Source organism: Melozone crissalis, unplaced genomic scaffold, assembly GCF_028551555.1.
Source record: "Melozone crissalis strain CALT ecotype California unplaced genomic scaffold, PUWL_Pcris_2 ptg000111l_1, whole genome shotgun sequence".
NCBI classification, from domain to species: domain Eukaryota; kingdom Metazoa; phylum Chordata; class Aves; order Passeriformes; family Passerellidae; genus Melozone; species Melozone crissalis.
This window is the reverse complement of record NW_026535888.1, coordinates 9,229,256-9,248,267: the sequence shown is the minus strand read 5'-3', so window position 1 is coordinate 9,248,267 and position 19,012 is coordinate 9,229,256. Positions and strand designations below refer to the sequence as shown.

The window sequence follows — 19,012 nt, the reverse complement described above, 5'->3', positions numbered from 1 at the left end:
AATCTGCTTTGGAGGACCAAATCCAGCTCAACCCCCTTCTCCAGCCTCAGGAAGGAGGATGCATTCTGGCACTGGCTGCATTATTAATCAGCAGCAGATTTAAAAGCTCTTTAAGGCAGGAGCCTTGTATTCCTGCCGGGAATACAAATGACAGTGGCCTGGAGTGCATATTTACATGGCTAATGCAGCTCCACTCCTGCAGGCAAACAGTTCCCCTCACTCCTCAAACGCTTTTATTTAGTCTCATGCTGGGCACAGATTAGAAAAAACACAGTATTAATTTTGCCACCTGCAGACTAAATTGCATCTCTTCTTTTGGCTGCAATTACAAGGAGCGATGGACAATTCCCTCTGGTGAGTGCTGGAGGGGAAGGACAGCACGGAGCTGGATTAGAGGAGCAGGCTCTGACAGCTAAATAAGGTCTTGTTTCTTGTTTAATTTTTCCTCTGAACCTGCTTATCAGCAGACAGAGCTCAGGAGACAAGCTTCTCCTCAGTTCTCCCATTTTTTGCTGATAGGAATGGGTTAATCATCACTGTCACCCCCTGCCAATGGTGCAGAGGCAAGAGGAGCCAGGGCAGGGCAGCCCCAGCAATAAAAACTGTCAGTGTTCCAAGAAACTTCCAAGCCTCAGCTGCTTGGGTAATTCCCAGCCACCACCTGCATCTGGAGACTTGACAGCTCAACAAGAGACATTGATTTTGAGCAGATTACAGGATTAATTATCCACATTCTTGACGTGCATTTCAGTTCCCTCAGGATTACATGGTATTGAGCAAGGGGCTGAGATTTCCCCCTTCCCCAGGGGAAAAGCTGTTCTGAGCAGCCAAGGACTGTTGGGAAGGATGAAAGTTTGACAAGAAAGTCTCACAGATATGTGTGCTTAGCAGAAAGATTTTTGAATGTAGAGTCTGATGAAGGAATAGAAAAGAAAGCAAGTTTTGATATAGAAGAAAAGAATTGCTGAGTCTTACTGGATAACCAAGGAGGCAAAGGGTGTGTTAGTTAGAAGGGGTTTTTATGGCTTAGAGCAAAGGATAAACCCACCCCAAACAAGAAGATGTTTTTACCAAGCAGAAAGATAGCACAGGCAAACAAGTCAGCAAAGTTGCAAGCAGAAAAAAGGTCTCAGAATTTTCCACTGCAAGAAAACTGAAAACCAACTTCTAGCTTAAACTGTAATGTACTGACTTTTAGTGATTGGTGAATAGTAACATGAATATGGCAATTATAGTAGTTATGATAGGCTATAGATAAAAGTTAAGGTGTAGATTGGTTCTGCTGTATTGAGATGCTCAGCAAAGAAAAGTGTATAATGCATTTGTAACCAAAAGAAAAGCATAGAATTCATTGGGACCTAAAGAAAAGTATAGAATGTATTGTAACCAAAACCAAAGCTGACAGCTGTGGGCACAGGCTCTGTCACCCACAACCCTGGTCTGCTGTAACACCTTGGATGGAATAAACTGCATTTTGGAGAACAGCCTGGAGTCCCACATCTCTCATTCAGGCTCTTACACCAAGGCATGGGCTGGCATCTCTGACTTGCTGCTTTGCTCCCTAAGAGAACAGGGCACTCACTGCCCACACCTGAGCTTGTGCCAGCTCAGACCTGGGGGCCCAGGCAAGGGGGCAGCTCCAGGTCCCTCTGCCTGCACCAGGATGCAGGAATGGCTTCCTACCACACCCCAGCCTGTTCTCTGTGCCCCTGGCCTGAGCTCAGGAGGCAGAAGACCTTCCCAGAGCTAAATCCATCCTTGAACAGCAAAGATCCTAATGAGGAGTGACACCTCAGCTGAGGAGCAGTCTGCAGCACAGCATCCCCCAATGCAGCCACAGGGATTATGCCATGAGGGAAGAGAAAGCAGCAACCTGCACAAAAAAACATTTGATCAAGTGGTGGGGAAATTATTTCTAACAAGATCAAAGTTTAATCTCTTCAGATGAAATTGTTGGCCGCTTCCTGCCAAGAGGTACCTGAGGATCATCTGTCTCCATTAAGTGTGGCTTGGGAAAGGGTTTTCATGCAAATTAATAATGTAACTGCCGAGGAAGGGACAAGGACACGACAAGCCAGAGCTGACTGTCCTTCAGCAGAGCCAACAGCACAGGAGGGACCTGACTGTCCTTTGGCACAGACAACACCTCAGGAGGGACTCCTGAGCCAACCCCTCTGTCCACAGGATGGGCACTCACTTCCCTTTACCTGAGGGAACAGAAATGCCAAACTGGAAATGGAAAGGGACAGTTACAGTAAGAACTGTGTCACAGACCAGCGCAGGATAGAGAGGGGAAATCAATTTTTTTGTTTCTGAAGGATAGCCAACATTTGAATTATCTGTTATAAGGAGGATTTTTTGATGAATGGGCTGGAAATGCTGCTTCATCGAAAGGGGTTTTTTGATTTATAAATTCAAACTGCAGCCAGATCTCAGAGCAGACTTGTCCCTTCACATCTCAGGCTGTCACCAGGCTCACTCCTTGTGTAGGAGCGATGGGGGTAGGACAGTGGGGATGGGCAGAGAGCAGAGATCTCTGCAGCCAGGGCTGGAACTTGTGGTTTATTGCAAAGGGCCTGGGTGCAGGGCCCTGCTGGGAGCTGCCAAACACAGCTCAGAGCAGGCCCGAGAGAAGAGAGGGGGAGAGAGGATGAGAGGGTGAGAAAGTAAGAGAGCGAGGTTCCCGTCACAATACCATCAATCTTATCTGTGCTGAATATTCTCATTCTCACTAACCAATCTAGTACAAGATACAAATCCTACAGCATTTCCATACAGCCTAGAAGAATCATTACATTACCACACTGGGTTACATTTTAAACCCTAAAAACTCCTCTTTGGGCCCCTTCTGCCAAGCTGGCAGGGTCTGCTCTGAGCCTTGGGCCTGTCTGCAAGCAGAGGGGATTGTTTGATCAGAAGGGGATCACCTTCAGCTGGCCATGCCATTGTTTTCCAGTTGTTCAGTAACCGAGGGATCTCAGAGCTTGCTCTCATTTCAATCTCACTTATAGTTTCCATATTCTCAAAATCTTTTGCCAGGCAATCATATTTATAAGGCTTTCCTGTTTCATCCTCCCCAACAACACCTTGCCTACCAGAGGAGTGTCAGACACAACATGCCAGAGCAAAGCAACCACAGGGGCGCAAAGCAGCGAGCTGTCCCCATGTGTGCCCTTGCATTGTGATTTCAGGGTTTACCCCAGAACCTTGGGTTCCTCCTGTGATAATTCCCTCCCAGGTGTGCCAGTCACCTCTCCTTTCCCCTCCCAGCACTGTCTGTCACTCCTGGCATTCCAGAAGGGCATGGAGTGATTGGCAGATCCAAAGGATGCCCTCTACCCCTGGGGGCATTGGGCCATCCAGGTGTCCTTTGTCCCTTTGTCCCTCCCCTCCTGTCCCTGCTTGGTGGCTCCCTGCCCCTTCCCTGCCTCTCTCCCCGGGGTTCAAAGGAGCAGCAACCACGGGCTCAGGGAGTTCTGTTGGAGCTGTTGCTGCATTCAGAGGCCTGTGGGCCAGAATAAAGCTCTGCATCCAAACCCTCCATCAGAACCGACTCCTTTCCTTCACCATCGCCTTAAAGCTTCTCTGCCAGAGGGAAACCTGAGGAGCAGCCCCTGTTATGGGGGGAAGCTCCATCCCAGCACCACCAGAGCTCCTGCAGGCCTGCACTTGTCCCCACGGGCCCAGCTGCAGCACCCAGCCAGCCCAAAGTGTCTGTGGGGTGAAACACCACACACCCAGCCAGCCCAAAGTGTCTGTGGGGTGAAACACCACACACCCAGCCAGCCAAAAGTGTCTGTGGGGTGAAACACCACACACCCAGCCAGCCCAAAGTGTCTGTGGGGTGAAACACCACAGTGCTGCTGTTTGGTTCAGCAGCAAGGCCAGACAAGCTCAAGCACATCCCATCCAGCTATATCGGTAATTATTCCAACAGTGTCACCTACCTGTGTGCCCGGTGGACACGTTGACCTCAGCATACTGCTGCCCTCCCAGCGGGCTGACGGCCGAGACGCCGTTCAGCGCCAGCACGCGGATGGTGTAGGTGACGTGGGGCAGCAGGTTCAGCAGCGTGGCCGTGCGCTCCACCAGCCCCGTCTGCTGTGGCACGAAGCCCACGCTGGTGCCACACTGCTGGCAGTGCCCTGGTGGCCCCGCGGGGCAGCGGGCACACCACAGGCTGTAGGTGAGGTCGCTGCGGCCGCCCGCGTCGGCCGGGGCGCTCCAGTGCAGCACCAGCGAGCTCTGGCGCAGGCTGTACACCAGGTTCCTGGGGGCTGAGGGGGGGCCTGCAAGGAAAACAGGGTCAGGGCAAAGGTGTTGGGGTAAACATATGGGAATGTGCTCTCTGTTGGTGGAGCGACTGAATTATTCTGTCTGCTTCAAAAGGGATAAAGCCCACAAGTTCCTCTCGCAGTTTGGACCTTGGGGACTTCACCTCAGACCTGGGGCTGCCCAACTGGACAGAGGCCAAGAGCTCCCACTTAGCTAATTCAACAAAGGAAATAATCACTTTTGTGGAGTGTTTTAGCGGGAGCAAGAACCTCTTGCCCCTGCAACACCTGACTCGGTTTTTCTCTGTTAGAGCTTTGTCATTTTGCCTTTTATTAAACCTTTTTCTGTTTCCAACACTGCCTCAAAAGCCATGCTGCTAATTTTATGCCGTTCAGGGTAGCTGAGCTGTCTCAGGTGTGATGGGTTTCTCTGAGAGCTCATAAGACCTGGCTCAAAGAGGAACACATCACAAACCTAAAGGTTCTGTCTGGGAGCAGCAGAGCAGGCACTTGGGGTAGAGCACAGGGGGACAGTCCTGGACAGCCACAGGCAGGGGTGGCACGAGGGGACAGGGAGGTCCTGGATATCCAGGGGTGGCACAAAGGGACACAGAGGTCCTGGACAGCCAGGGGTGGCACGAGGGGACACAGAGGCACAGTGGGATGTGGGACAGAGGATGCCAGCTGCAGGGGTGTGTGTGCACCACCAGCCATAGCTCACAGTGAGGAGCACCTGGCTGGATCCAGAACCTCCCTGAGCAGCACCAACCAGGTCAGACACTGCCCAGCCATGCTCAGCAGACATGGAGGGTTCCTCATCTCTGTGCTGCCAGCTGGACAGCATCCATCATCAGAGCAGCTGGAGTCCAGTCCAATTAACTAGAGGCTATTTAATTAAAACTTGTGAATTATAGTGACTAAATGACAGTGCCCCAGTTTATCAGGGAGTCTGTGAGCCTGACTGCACATCTGCCTCATCAGTCTGGGTTGTAGGGACAGCCCCTCCATCCCCTCCATCCCTCCCCAGCACAGACTGAGGTGAGCACACAGAGCAGGCAGGCACAGCCCTGGGCACTGCAGGACGGACAGAATGCCTGGACAGACAGACAGTGCCTGGACAGACAGACAGAGACGTACGTGTGCAGGAGGCAGATGGTGGGTCTGAAGGAGACCTGGAGTAATTTGTCTGGCACAAACAGAAGGTGGAGGCTTCCTCATGTGTGAAGCTGTGCTCAGGGCATGGAGAGCACAGAGGGAGACGGAGGGAGAGCTTGTAAAACCCTGGAAGGCAAGCTGAAAGAGAGAGAGGCTGTTAAGGGGAGAGCCACACAAATATTGACATGTCTGATGAGTGCATTTCCCTGTTTCCTGGAGCCTCCTTTGCAGACACCACCCTCTAAGCTGCTTTCCCTGAGCACCTGCATGATCCTGGCACCAAAAGAGAAAGATTCCCTTGGTTTTACCCATTTGGGTTCTGTAGCTCTGCACTTTCACAGTAATGCCATTCCCTATCTAGGGTGCTGGATAAACCAGGAAAAAGTAGCAAATGTTAAAATCACTCCTGAAATTTCCAGTTCCCTCTTTAGAGCTGAGAAGCCAAATCAGAACTAGTAGTGTATTCATAGAATGGAGACACAGTGTGCTTTTTCATTTAGTTAGGCAGCACTGACCACCACACAGGGCAGAAATATCACTGAATCAGACAGGACAGGAAAATCAATCCTGTTGACAAACACAATGGGATCCAAGCACTAAACCCAGACCCTATCCCTCAGATGTGCCTGTCACACAGATCTGACATCTCATGGCAGCCTCCTTTGCTGCCCCTGGCCAGCAGACACCGCCCTCTAAGCTGCTTTCCCTGAGCACCTGCATGATCCTGGCACCAATAAAGAAAGATGTCCCCTGGTTTTGCCCATTTGGGTTCTGTATCTCTGCACTGACTTTCACAGTAATGTCATTCCCTGTCTAGGGTGCTGGATAAACCAGGAAAAAATAGCAAATGTTAAAATTACTCCCAAAATTTCCAGTTCCCTCTTTAGAGTTGAGAAACCAAATCAGAACTAGTAGTGTATTCATAGAATGGAGACACAGTGTGCTTTTTCATTTAGTTAGGCAGCACTGACCACCACACAGGGCAGAAATATCATTGCATGAAACAGGAAAATCAGTTCTGTTGACAAACACTATGGGATCCAACCACTAAAACCAGACCCCATCCCTCAGATGTGCCTGTCACACAGATCTGACATCTCATGGCAGCCTCCTTTGCTGCCCCTGGCCAGCAGACACCACCCTCTAAGCTGCTTTCCCTGAGCACCTGCATGATCCTGGCACCAAAAGAGAAAGATTCCCTTGGTTTTACCCATTTGGGTTCTGTAGCTCTGCACTTTCACAGTAATGCCATTCCCTATCTAGGGTGCTGGATAAACCAGGAAAAAATAGCAAATGTTAAAATTACTCCTGAAATTTCCAGTTCCCTCTTTAGAGTTGAGAAACAAAATAAAAACTTGTAGTGTATTCATAGAATGGAGACACAGTGTGCTTTTTCATTTAGTTAGGCAGCACTGACCACCACACAGGGCAGAAATACAGGGCAGAAATATCACTGAATCAGACAGGAAAATCAATCCTGTTTACAAACATGATGGGATCCAACACTAAACCCAGACCCCATCCCTCAGATGTGCCTGTCACACAAATCTGACATCTCATGGCAGGAAACTGAACATTCCCAATTAGAAGTGTCTTTCAGAATAGCCCACTCTGTTTTCTAACAGCCAGAAGTAAGTTTACAGAAGTGCCTGACATTAATAATGCCACAAAATGCCCCAATTTGCACATCCCAGGAGCAGGCACCACATGTGAGTATGTTCCACAAGGAGCTATGAGCTTTATTTGATTTTTTTTTTTATCTTGGCTGTCCAAACCTTGCCCTTGAAAAGAACAAAAGTGCCCCCAGCACATGTCATGCATCATGTGTGTGTCTCTGTTTCTTTTTTCAGACAAACTCCCACCCTCTTCCACCTCATCCTACGAGTGTTTTTCTTGGTCTCCAGCTGGTTTAGGTGTCCCTGTCGTTTCACACTGCTTATTTCTGCAGTGGGAATGTGACAGCTCTTTGGGGGATCAGGTCATCAATTTATAGAACGAAATTCTCTTTTTTTGTACACTGCTTTCCATCCTGTTCCTGTGGTGCTACCACAATTAAATTATTAAACAATGAAATTCAATAATTGTCTCAGAGCCAAAGAGAAGCAGTCAGATGGGTCAGATGGATCAAGTGCCTCTCTCCAGCTCCACCATGCTGACCACAGGAGCTCCTCAAGAGGGGAGGAACACATTTAGGATCCTGTCACCGCCAGGGAGAGCACATTCCCCCCTCTGTAACACTGCCTGCACACTGCCAAAGCAGCAGCACTCATTTGAGAGGCAGCTTGGCTAATTACCCAGCATGAAGCAACCTTGGGAAAGGCTTCTCTTAGCACCAGGGTGTTTTTGGAAAGAGCAACGTCCTCTCTCATTCCCAGCCTGTGCCATGGGGAAAGCAGGGGTAACTGAGGATGCAGACCTAGAAAATGCATGGTTTCCCACTCCAGTGGCACAGCACAGCTTTCCATTCCCCTTCCCAGTGAAGTCCTACCAGCAGCAGTGCTGTGTGTGCCAGCATGAATTAATAACAGCTGCAGCCTCACTCAAAATGCCTATACAGGCATTTATAATTAACACTACAACTGGGTTGTCTTCCAAAATCAATTCCTTTCCAGTTTTGGTCCTGGAATTGTATTTGACGAAGTTCATCTGCTTTAATGCGTGTTAATTTTCTTTGTTGAAGCAGACATTCATAAAAATGCTCTTTAGGAAAGCCACAGCTGGGGAAACAGGCAGCCAGCACTGGGGGTGCCACAGCAGGAACCAGGACAGCACCACAGGCAGCCTGACAGCCCAAATCCCTCCCAGCAAGGGCAGACTGGGAGCACTGGGCCCTTCCAGCACTCAAACCTGCAATGTCACCTCTGTCACCCAAATTGTTCCCAATGCATCTCTCACAGGAGCTCCTGCTGACCCCTCACTGGCACAGCCCTACTCCATCCATCCAAATCCCATTATCAAGTCACTGTTTATTATGCTCCAAACATTTCATCAGTGCTTCAGAGGCAAAGTGCCTCAGGCCAGCACAGGGGGAAGGAGGGGACAGCAGCCCCAAGGAGGGACGGACGCTGCCAGCAGTGCCCATGGACAAGGACACCCTGCCCAAACCAGCCAGGGCACCCTGTGTAAACCACTGACAGAGCTTCAGCGCTGCACTGAGGTGGCCAAAGAGCCTTGCTGAAAACATCCTTAGGTGGCAGAGAGGCTCCTGCTCCTCCATGCTGAGTTTGAGGTCTCACCTTGCCTTGCTGCACCAGCTGTGATCAATACTGCAGGCAGAGAGGAGGGACAGCACCCATGTCCAATCTTTGTGCCTCTGTGAGAGGGACAAAGCCAGCATGAGGAGCAATCAATGCAAGCACTGAGTCTGGCTTCTTCTCAGCTCCATGTCTGCCAGGATGGGAACTTTAGGCTGCACCACCCCAGAGAATCCAAAAGCCTTCCACACAGTTTGGAGGTTTTTAATAACTGGTTTTCAACAAGCAGCCCATGGTCCAACACATTGCCAGCAATTCTGACACCTCTAGACAATGCTACTCTGTAATTTTTGTCCTTGTTAAATAATTTGTGGAGTACTAAAACGAAAACCTGAGTTCAAGGGCAAGATCCTTGTGCATCCCCAACAAGGAACTCTTAACAGCAGAAATTAAATTTCGTGATTTAGCCCAGAAGAAAGACAATCTGGAAATATCTAAGAGAGTGCATTTGATGAATCCAGCCAGGACTGACAGAACCTCATTGTGCTATTTATGCCAGAATGTTCCTCAAGGACACACTGAAGCAGGCACATCCTCTGAGCCAAGTGCAATTCACTGCTGTGTTCTCAGCTCCCTAATGCAGCCACCAAGCAGCTCCTGGTGAAGGACTGGCTGACCAGTCAGACAGACAGACAGAAGGACAGCCCTGCTGAGCACTCTGAGCTCACACAAACCCCCTCAGCTGTGGGCAAGACACGTCCCCTCTGGATTTCAACAGCCCATCCAACACGTTATCCATGATATCCATGACCTTAACCTCACAGGAATCCTGCAAACAACTTGTGATGCTTGTAATTGTCAGAGCAGCTTGCTCTGAAATTAAATGTCACGGAGCGATTTGTGTGTGGATCTGTCACGACTTCCAAAGGCAGAATTATTTCAGACACGCTGCGAGCAGCAAGGGAACGTGCAATCCCAAAGGATGGACACCTCCAAGGCTGGACATTACTGCAGAGACACTCATTTTGCTGCTCCATGTGTGTGGCTGGTGGGCAGCAGCACCCAGCTGATCCCATCCCTCACAAACTCCCCTCAATGTTCCCAGCTCCAGAATTTCTCTGGAATTTCCTCCAGTTCCACACAGCAGCAAAAATGAGAGACTCATTTGAACTCATTTTGCTGCTCCATGTGTGTGACTGGGGGGCAGCACCCAACACCCAGCTGATCCCACCTCACAATCCCCCTCAACGTGTCCAGCTCCAGAATTCCTCTGGAATTTCCTCTGGAATTTCCTCTGGAATTTCCTCCAGTTCCACACAGCAGCAAAAATTAGGGACTCATTTTGCTGCTCCATGTGTGTGGCTGGTGGGCAGCACCCAACACCCAGCTGATCCCATCCCTCACAAACTCCCCTCAACATGCCCAAATCCAGAATTCCTCTGGAATTTCCTCCAGTTCCACCCAGCAGCAAGCACAGGGCCTGACTGTGGGATGCCTGTGGCTGCATCTGTGATGAAAGCAAAACCTGGTGCTCTGTGCAACTTGCAGAGCCCCAGGAGGAAAAAATAAATGTATGCATAATCCTCCAGCATCAGTCAGCAGATAAAGAACACTCCAGGAGCACTTACAGGTTTGTAAGCTAATGTATAAAAGATGAAACAAATCAAAAGCTCCAAGTGCTGTACACTTGGATCCATCTTTTTTCTATTTAAACAGAAAAGCAGACCTCAGGCTTCAGGAGGTATCTTTGCAGTAAATGACGAAATATTGTCAAAAATTGCTCTAACTTTCAATGGAACTATTTATTTTCCACCTAAGGACACTGCACTGACACAATGCTGTGGTGGGACACATCCAATGGACAGAAGAGCATCTGACTCACCCCACATCCCACTCCCACCCTAAACCTCTGCTTTCTCCCTAAGAGAAATACAATAAATTTTTCTTGTGTTTTGTCCATAGCAGGCTGAATTCAACATGCTGCTCAAAAATCCACCGAGTGATGCAGACAAGGAGGGGGAATTTCTGTTATTCCCCATTTCAAACAGCACCTGTGGACAAGGCTGTCACTGAAGCCACCTCCTGTGTGAGGTTTTAAAGAGATGAGCAACCCTCATCTCTTGAAAAGGTCACTTAAAAATCCTGACAAAGCACTAGAAACTATTCCAACTCTAAAACTGTTTCCAGTGATGTCATTCCCATGTAGCCAAGGGACAGGGACACTAATTAGACCATCATTGACCAGAGCAAGCTGGGCTCCAGGTGCTGGTGGGGGCAGCAGAGCATGGGACACAGCAGCAGGGCAGAGCTGGCTCCTGCCAGGGCTGTCAGAAATGGAGGGAAATGAATTGAGGAGGAAACTTTGCCAGAGCACAAATTTACTGTTTCTGTCAAAGAAGAGTGGCTGGCTGCTATTTTTGGTAACTGGCCTCCATCATATTAATGCAATGTCTGGTTTAAGTTGTCTTATTTGCAGCAAATCTGGCTGGTAAATATTAACCTTGAGCTTTGTTGAAATTCTCCTTGCAGATATTACCAGGGATTGGATAGAAGAGAGGAAGCAGAAGGAGACAACTTTGAATGAAAATGTCAGGCAGATCCCCCACATCAGGGCTTCATTTACACAAAACAACCAGCACAAAGGGGCTGCAGCTCACACCTGACAAAATTAATGGCAAAAACACATCAAAGCTGAGAAGGCAAGTGAAAACAAAACAGGGATGGGCAAGGGATCATCCACAGAGCACAGGGCTGCCCAATTGCCTGCTGTGCATCTGCTGGGAATGGGTTTTATGGTCAGAGGAAGCACAGAGCAGCAGCTGGCTGCAGAGATACATCAGGCAAGACAAGTCTGAGTGTATTTTCAGTGACAAACTCTCCTCTTCTTCGTGGGTGGATGTTAAACAGACACTAAAGTTGTGCAGTCCCACCCCAGAGATGGCTGCACTCCACCAAACACCAAAACAATTCATCAGAAACATGCAAACTTGTCAGTGGTGCAGGACAGAAGGTTGGACATGGGAAGGCTCAGCTTTCCTGCAGCCAGAATTAGCAGAGTCAGAAATCCTGTTGTCCTTTTTGTCATCTCCTAATTTCAGAGTGAGGACACAAACCTTGTCCTTGTGTACAGGATGCTTTCAGTAATTCAATCAGGGTTACAGGGACACCAGCTCTGCCACCAAGGTTAAACACCTTCAGCAGTTCATGTCCTGCTTCCTCCACTGCTGCCACCTCCACAGTCCTGCTGCCACCACAGTCCTGCTGTCACCACCACAGTCCTGCTGTCACCTCCACTGTCCTGCTGTCACCACAGTCCTGGTGTCACCTCCACAGCCCTGCTGTCACCACCACAGTCCCGTAACCACCACCACAGTCCTGCTGTCACCACAGTCCTGCTGCCACCACCACAGCCCTGGTGTCACCTCCATAGATAGTCCTGCTGTCACCACTACAGTCCTGCTGCCACCACAGTCCTGCTGTCACCTCCACAGTCCTGCTGCCACCACCTCCACAGTCCTGCTGCTGTCACCACAGCCCTGGTGCCACCTCCACAGTCCTGCTGCCACCATGGTCCTGCTGCTGCCACCACAGTCCTGCTGTCACCTCCACAGTCCTGCTGTCATCACAGTCCTGTAACTGTCCTGGTGCTGCCACCACCACAATCCTGCCACCACCTCCACAGTCCTGCCGCCACCACAGTCCTGCTGTCACCTCCACAGTCCTGCTGTCACCACAGTCCTGTAACCACCACCACAGTCCTGCTGTCACCACCACAGTCCTGCTGCCACCACAGTCCTGCTGCCACCACAGTCCTGTCACCACCACCACAGTCCTGCTGCCACCACAGTCCTGTAACAACCACCACAGTCCTGCTGTCACCTCCACAGTCCTGGTGTCACCTCCACAGTCCTGCTGTCACCACAGTCCTGTCACCACCACCACCCTGGCCCCCGTGCCACCCCACAGGCACCAGCAAAGCCCCCACCACCCCCAGTCCACCACCCAGACCTCTCAAGGCCCGTAAAAGCTGAAACAGAGACTATGGCCAAGAATTTTCATGGCCCAGTAGGATTCCCACCCTCTGAGCCCTCCAAAGCCTCCACAGGATCACAGTGGTGGTGCCAGGTGTGTTGTGCCATCACCTGGCTGGTTTAGCACCCCCAAACTCCCAAAGCTGCCTCCAGCTCAAGGGCTTTTGTCCTCACTGAAGAATTCCCACAGCTTTCATCAGGAATCTTTTCAAGCTATTCACTTAGCACTATGCTAATGCAGGGCTGCAAACAAATCCAAAACTTTCAACCCTTAAAAACTATTTTCTGATATTTGACCAGACATCAGACGCTGCTCCACAGAGAATGACTAATGACCTGCTTTCTGTGAGAGGGGAGAGAAACTTAATTATGTCCATTAAATTACTTCAAATATTTTTCCTCAGAGAATATGAATTATTTAAACTCAACACAGAGAAACCTGAAACATTAGCAAAAGCCTTCTGGGACTCACTATGTAAATCCCCACTCCAAACAGATGTGGGAAGCGTGGCAAGCTGCCATGCAGCCACTGAAGCAATCAACAGCACTGAGATTTCAATTTGATAGCTTTAATAAGGTCTTCTTAAGGAGAAGCCACTGCCCAGAGCACTGGGAAGGGCACCCCACCACCTGGAGGAAGGCAGAACCTCCAGTTTGGATGTGCTCCTGGAGGGCAGAAAGCTCCATCTCCTACTGCACCTCCTGCCTCCAGTGTGGGGAAGTCCACCTGCCTGGGACTTTTAGCTGTTTTCCTCTCAGTGTGTTTGTGAGGTGAAAAGGGACATCCAAGGTATCATCTGGACATCAAAGGGTCTTTTCAAACGTGTTTTACTGAAGAATTCACCTCCTCTCTCAGGTTCCAGCTGGCAAGAAGGTGCCAGGGGTGGCATTAGCCCAGTAATTCTCTCCATTCAGAGGCTGCACACCCTGAGGAAGAGCATGGCAGCCAGCATCCCACACCTGGCTCTGACCTGCCTTTGAAAGATGGAAGTGGTCAGAGCCCCAGGTTCATTAGTGGGATGCCTTTTTAAGGCAGAGGGTGCATCCATTTGTGCAGCTGCCCTTAAACACAACCTTGTGAGCTGTAAAGTCACCAAATCACTAAACCGTGTCCAAAGCGTATCAATAGGGATATTAATGTTCTAGAGTAATTTTAACATTACAGATAAAGCTGTGGGAAATGCCTGCCAGCATCCTGAGCTCTGACACGTCTGCCTAACCAGCACTATGCTGCAGAGCAGCCCCATGCCCTCCAAACAAACTGGTGCTTCACTGGGGAGCTGCCATCACCCAAACAAACATATTGCTGCAAATTCCACTTATCCAAATATCCAATATCCATTTGTCCAAACTGTGCTCAGGCACCAGAGAGCTCTGGCAGCAGTCCTCAGCCCACCAAACCCACTCTGACACATCACCATGCTGCAGAACAGCCCCATGCCCTCCAAACAAAGCTCTGGTGCTTCACTGGGGAGCTCCCATCACCCAAGCAAAGAAAAGACAATTCCACCAATCCAAATATTCGATGTCCAATATCCACTTATGCAAACTGTGCTCAGGCACCAGAGAGCTCTGGCAGCAGTTCTCAGCCCACCAAACCCTCTCTGATGCATCTGCAGAGCAGCTCCATGCCCTCCAAACAAAGCTCTGGTGCTTCACTAAGGAGCTGCCATTACCTAAAGAAACATACTGCTGACAAAAGATAGATCCACGTGTCCAAACTGTGCTCAGGTACCAGAGAGGTCTGGCAGCAGTCCTCAGCCCACCAAACCTGCTCTGATACTTCTGCAGAGCAGCCCCATGCCCTCCAAACAAACCTCTGGTGTTTCAATGGGGAGCTGCCATCACCCAAACAAACATATTGCTGCAAATTCCACTTATCCAAATATCCAATATCCACTTATCCAAACTGTGGTCAGGCACCAGAGAGCTCTGGCAGCAGTTCTCAGCCCACCAAACCCTCTCTGATGCATCTGCAGAGCAGCTCCATACCCTCCAAACAAACCTCTGGTGTTTCACTGGGGAGCTGCCATCACCTAAAGAAACATAGTGCTGACAAAAGACAATTCCATTTATCCAAATATCCAATATCCAATATCCATTTATCCACACTGTGCTCAGGCACCAGAGAGCTCTGGCAGCAGCATGGACTGACACACACAAAACCTGCCAGGACACCAATGGCCACTTTTACCTTTGCATGCCCCGTCCTTCTCCTCGAAGCCAGGGCTGCACATGCACTTCCCGATGGGCACCAGCCACTCTCCCTCTGCGCTGCAGTGCATCCGAGGGGGGTTATCCACATCCACCTCAGCGTGGGCCACACAGGTGCCCTGCACCTCCACCAGCGTCACAAATGCTGTCTCTGCCACCGTGTCGGGGAACAGCGCCAGGTTCTGCACCGTGCTCAGACACTTCTTGTAGTAAACCCGCACGGAGACCAGCGCCACGCAGGCCCCCACGTCCTGGAAGCCCAGGTGGAAGCCTCTCTTGCTCAGGTGCCCAATCTCCCTGAGCTCAGTGTTGAGCTTCATCTTGCGCTCGCCCAGGTCGCCCTGCGTGAAGCTCTCGTCGGCAGCGATGGTGTCGATCTTGGTGTGCTTCCCCTCATGGACACTCCAGCCCAGGTCAGAGTCAGACTCCACGTAGTACAGGTTGAAGGTCTCCTTGCAGGTGCTGGTCACGCCAGGGATGCTGTTGCAGTCCCTCAGGGTGAATTTCAGCTCGATGAAGATCCTCTGGCCGTCGCGCCGGGCGATCCAGCCCGTCTGCAGCCAGTTGTTCTGGTTGGGCTCCATCACGTTGCACACCTGGTACGTGCGGATGGGCTTGTAGGTCTCATCCACGCCGCTGATCTCTTCCCACTGGGGACAGAACACAAAGCTTGGGAGCTGGCCCAGCGGAGACACACCAACCAGCAGAAATGTCACTGCCACCCCTCCCCACCATTATGCTGTAGGCACGAAACCCAGCAGCTGCAGCAACCCTGCTCCTGGACCACCCAACACCTGAGCTCATGGAAAACAAAGCTTGGTTCTGGACACATCATCTCCGCAGGAGCCAAAGCTTTCATCTCCCACACATTCCTCATATTTTCCATCCCTGGGAAGGTGCTGTAGGCACTGGAAGTCCTCAGCCCCCCAAACCCAAAACCCACCAGCTGCAGTAACCCTGCTCCTGGACCACCCAACACCTGAGCTCTCCACAGAGGTATAAATGTGAAAACGCATCCAGAAAGGCACCGGGTTTTGGAAAACCAAGCTTGATTGTGGACACATCCTCTGCTGAGGAGCCAGAGCCTTCATCTCCAACACACTCCTCAGATTTTCCGTCCCTGGAAAGGTGCTGTAGGCACTGGAAGTCCTCAGCCCACCAAACCCACCAGCTGCTCCTGGACCACCCAACACCTGAGCTCTCCACAGAGGTGCAAATGTGAAAACACAAACAGAAAGGCAGCAGATCTTGGAAAACAAAGCCTGATTCTGGACACATCCTCTGCTGAGGAGCCAGAGCCTTCATCTCCCACACACTCCTCAGATTTTCCATCCCTGGGAAGGTGCATCCACACAGTGTAATGCTGGATAGGGTTGGGCCACCCAAAGAAATCCAAGATTTCCAAGAAATCCATCTCTAAGGACACCAGTCACATCATCACATAAGGATGTCAAATGCCCTCATGAACAGCAGCACCTTCTCTGCCAGGAGAAGTTTCAGCTGCAACAGGACAAATCCTCCAATCCTGCAAGTGAAACAGGGTTTCCCCAAAGCTATCAGCAGAGATTCTGATCAGTGAAATGATGATGATTCAACCCTCACAGCCTGAATGACAACCTGGCAATTTCCCAGAGCAATCTTTTCTGGGGGTAAATTTATGCAAAACAGTCAAAACATACCCAGAACAGAGTTCCTTCTGCAAACAAACAGCTGTGCCACACAGATGACTCCAGACCTATCACTCTTCCCTCTGAACACTTTATTTCCATTTAGGAAAATGAACCCAGAGCTGCAAGGAGCACAACTCCAAGCTCACTGAAAGTGGCTTCAGACCAATCCCAGCATCAAAGCCAGGGGCTGATGAAACAAACAGCACATGGCACAGCTCCCAGTGACCTCCCCACCCACAGCCCTGGGATTCCAAGGGCTGGACTCACCCTTGGTGCTCATGCTGGTGTGCAAACCACAGCACAAACCTTAACTAGCTAGTGTTTATTGGCTTGTTTGAGCAGTGTAAAATCCCTTTTTTGTTTTAGTAGTGTAAAAGCCAAGGTATTTGCCAGCAGCCTCCTGCATCAGGGAAGGAACTCAATGAGGTTTCATTATTACTAATTGTAGGTCTTGCAGGTTCTTGCAAAGTTGAGTCAGGCTGAATGCCCAAACAGTTTTCCCCCTGATTATTATTGTTTTTTGGTTTGTTTTAGTAGTGTAAAATCCCTTTTGAGGAGATACCTCACTCCTTGCTCTGCTCCCAGGGGCTCTTGGCAGTGATCATGCCAAGCTACCCATCGACCTTGAATGAGGAGGTCCCGAGGCTGCCAGCCCCACCTCAGCTCTGTATCAGCAAAGCTCTCACAGGCAGGACTTCAAACACTGCAGAGCATTTGACCCTTCCACCCTCCCCAGTGGTGCAGAGGGACAGTCCCACCCTGTGCTTACCCCGTTGGATGGGTGAGAGGTCCAGCCCAGCTCCGCCTGAGATTCCTTGGAGTCCAGCAGGACAACTGCAGGCAAGACAGCGTGTTAGGAAAACCCTGACACAGGAAATGCTGGTTTAAAAAATGCTGGTAAAACCCACCGTGTCCATGCATTGGGAAGCTCAGTGCCATGCTGTGCCAGGGCTCCAGCAGCCATGGCATCACCGTGTGAGCACGGAGCTGCCACTGCACAGCCAGAACAAGCTCACAGGTGCCTGATCAATGCCCTAAGGACTGTGCAACCCCAGGGACACACAGACAGCTCTGTGCCATCACCACAGACAGCAGTGCCACTGTGCCATCACTACAGACAGCACTGTACCATGCCCACAGACAGCACTGCCACTGTACCATCAGCACAGACAGCACTGTACCATCATCTCAGACAGCACTGCCACTGTGCCATGCCCACAGCGTGCAGATGCTGGACCCAAAAGGCACCAGCAGCTGCTTTGAAACAAGGATTTCCCTGGCAAACACCAGCCTTCTCCCACAAAACAGCCAATTCTGTCTTTGACAGGAAGAGCTATCTCCCTCAGTTCACAGCTTCACGATCCTTCCACAGCCAGCAAACAGGCTCAGCCCCGGAGCGGCAGGTTGAGCCTCGGGCTCAGACACCGGGAACGAGGGGCGCGGCGGCTCATCGGGCGGGCACATCCCTGACACCGCTCCGGAACGCTCCGGGACGCGCCTCTCGCCTCCGGGACCAGCGGGCTCCGTCCGTGGCAGCGCAATCCCCGCGAACCCCAGGGTTGAACCGTGTCTCGGCACTGGCAGCGCGCTGCCTCGTTCCTCCGGTGACCGCGGGGACCGGGACCCCCCGGGCTGACCCGGTCACTCCACGGGGACCCGTCCGTCCTCTCCCGCTCCTCCGGGAGATCCCGCGCCCCGGAGAGCGGCGGCACACCCGCCCCACAACCGGTCCGGCCATCCCGGAGCGACCCCAGCGCCGAGCCGAGCCGGCCGCTCCCGGTACCGCAACGCGCTGCGCAACCCGCCGCGGGCAACCAAAGCCGGGGCCGATGCGCCGAGGGGACACGGCGGTGACGGAGCACCGGGGACACGGCGCGGGAGTGGCGAAGAACCGGGAGGCGCCGGAGCACCGGGAGGCGCTGCCGCCACGCCCGGCTCACCCTGCTCGGCGGCGGCGCGGGGCAGCACGGGCAGTACCGGCAGCACGGGCAGCAGCGGCAGCAGCGGCAGCAGCAGCGGCAGAGGCAGCACCACCGGCAGCAGCAGCGGCGGCAGCGGCAGCGCCGTCTCCATGGCGCCGCGACTCCGCGCCCCGCGCCGCCGCTGCGCGCCAACCGCCGCCGCCGGGGCGGGGCCTCGGCCCGCGCAGCCAATGGGAGGCAAGGGCGGGGCGAAAAGGGGCGTGGCCAGGGCGGGAGGGCGGTGACTCTGGAGCCGGCTGAGGGAGGGCGGCCCCCGTGAGGGCTCAGGCTCGGTCACCGGGCGGGTTCGGTCACCGGGCTGGCTCCTGAGGGAACGCGCGGCCGTGCTGAGCTTTGTGCTGCTGGAACTGCTGCACTCGCTGATGGCGAGATGCTGCGGCCGCAATCAGCAGCCCTTTGCCCCCCCTCATGCCCTCAGGGCCCGGGAGAGCAGAGGGGCAGTCTCATCCCTGCCCTGTCTGCAGGCGATGCCCGGGAATGTCGGTTTTATCG

The 19,012-nt window shown here is 51.8% G+C and overlaps 1 protein-coding gene across 1 annotated transcript in view; it reads right to left on the bottom strand.

Annotated features, from left to right (window-relative positions):
* EPHA10 (EPH receptor A10) overlaps nucleotides 1-18,569 on the bottom strand; it is a 33,247-nt gene extending 14,678 nt beyond the window's left edge. The window contains exons 1-5 of the mRNA XM_054292550.1: nucleotides 18,479-18,569; nucleotides 17,308-17,372; nucleotides 14,849-15,518; nucleotides 5,412-5,567; nucleotides 3,948-4,289 (exon numbers count right to left, since the gene is read on the bottom strand). Of these exons, the coding sequence (XP_054148525.1) occupies nucleotides 3,948-4,289; nucleotides 5,412-5,567; nucleotides 14,849-15,452 (1,102 nt within the window). The 5' untranslated portion in view covers nucleotides 15,453-15,518; nucleotides 17,308-17,372; nucleotides 18,479-18,569. The remainder of the gene's footprint in view (nucleotides 1-3,947; nucleotides 4,290-5,411; nucleotides 5,568-14,848; nucleotides 15,519-17,307; nucleotides 17,373-18,478) is intronic.
* Between the last annotated feature and the right edge of the window lie 443 nt (nucleotides 18,570-19,012).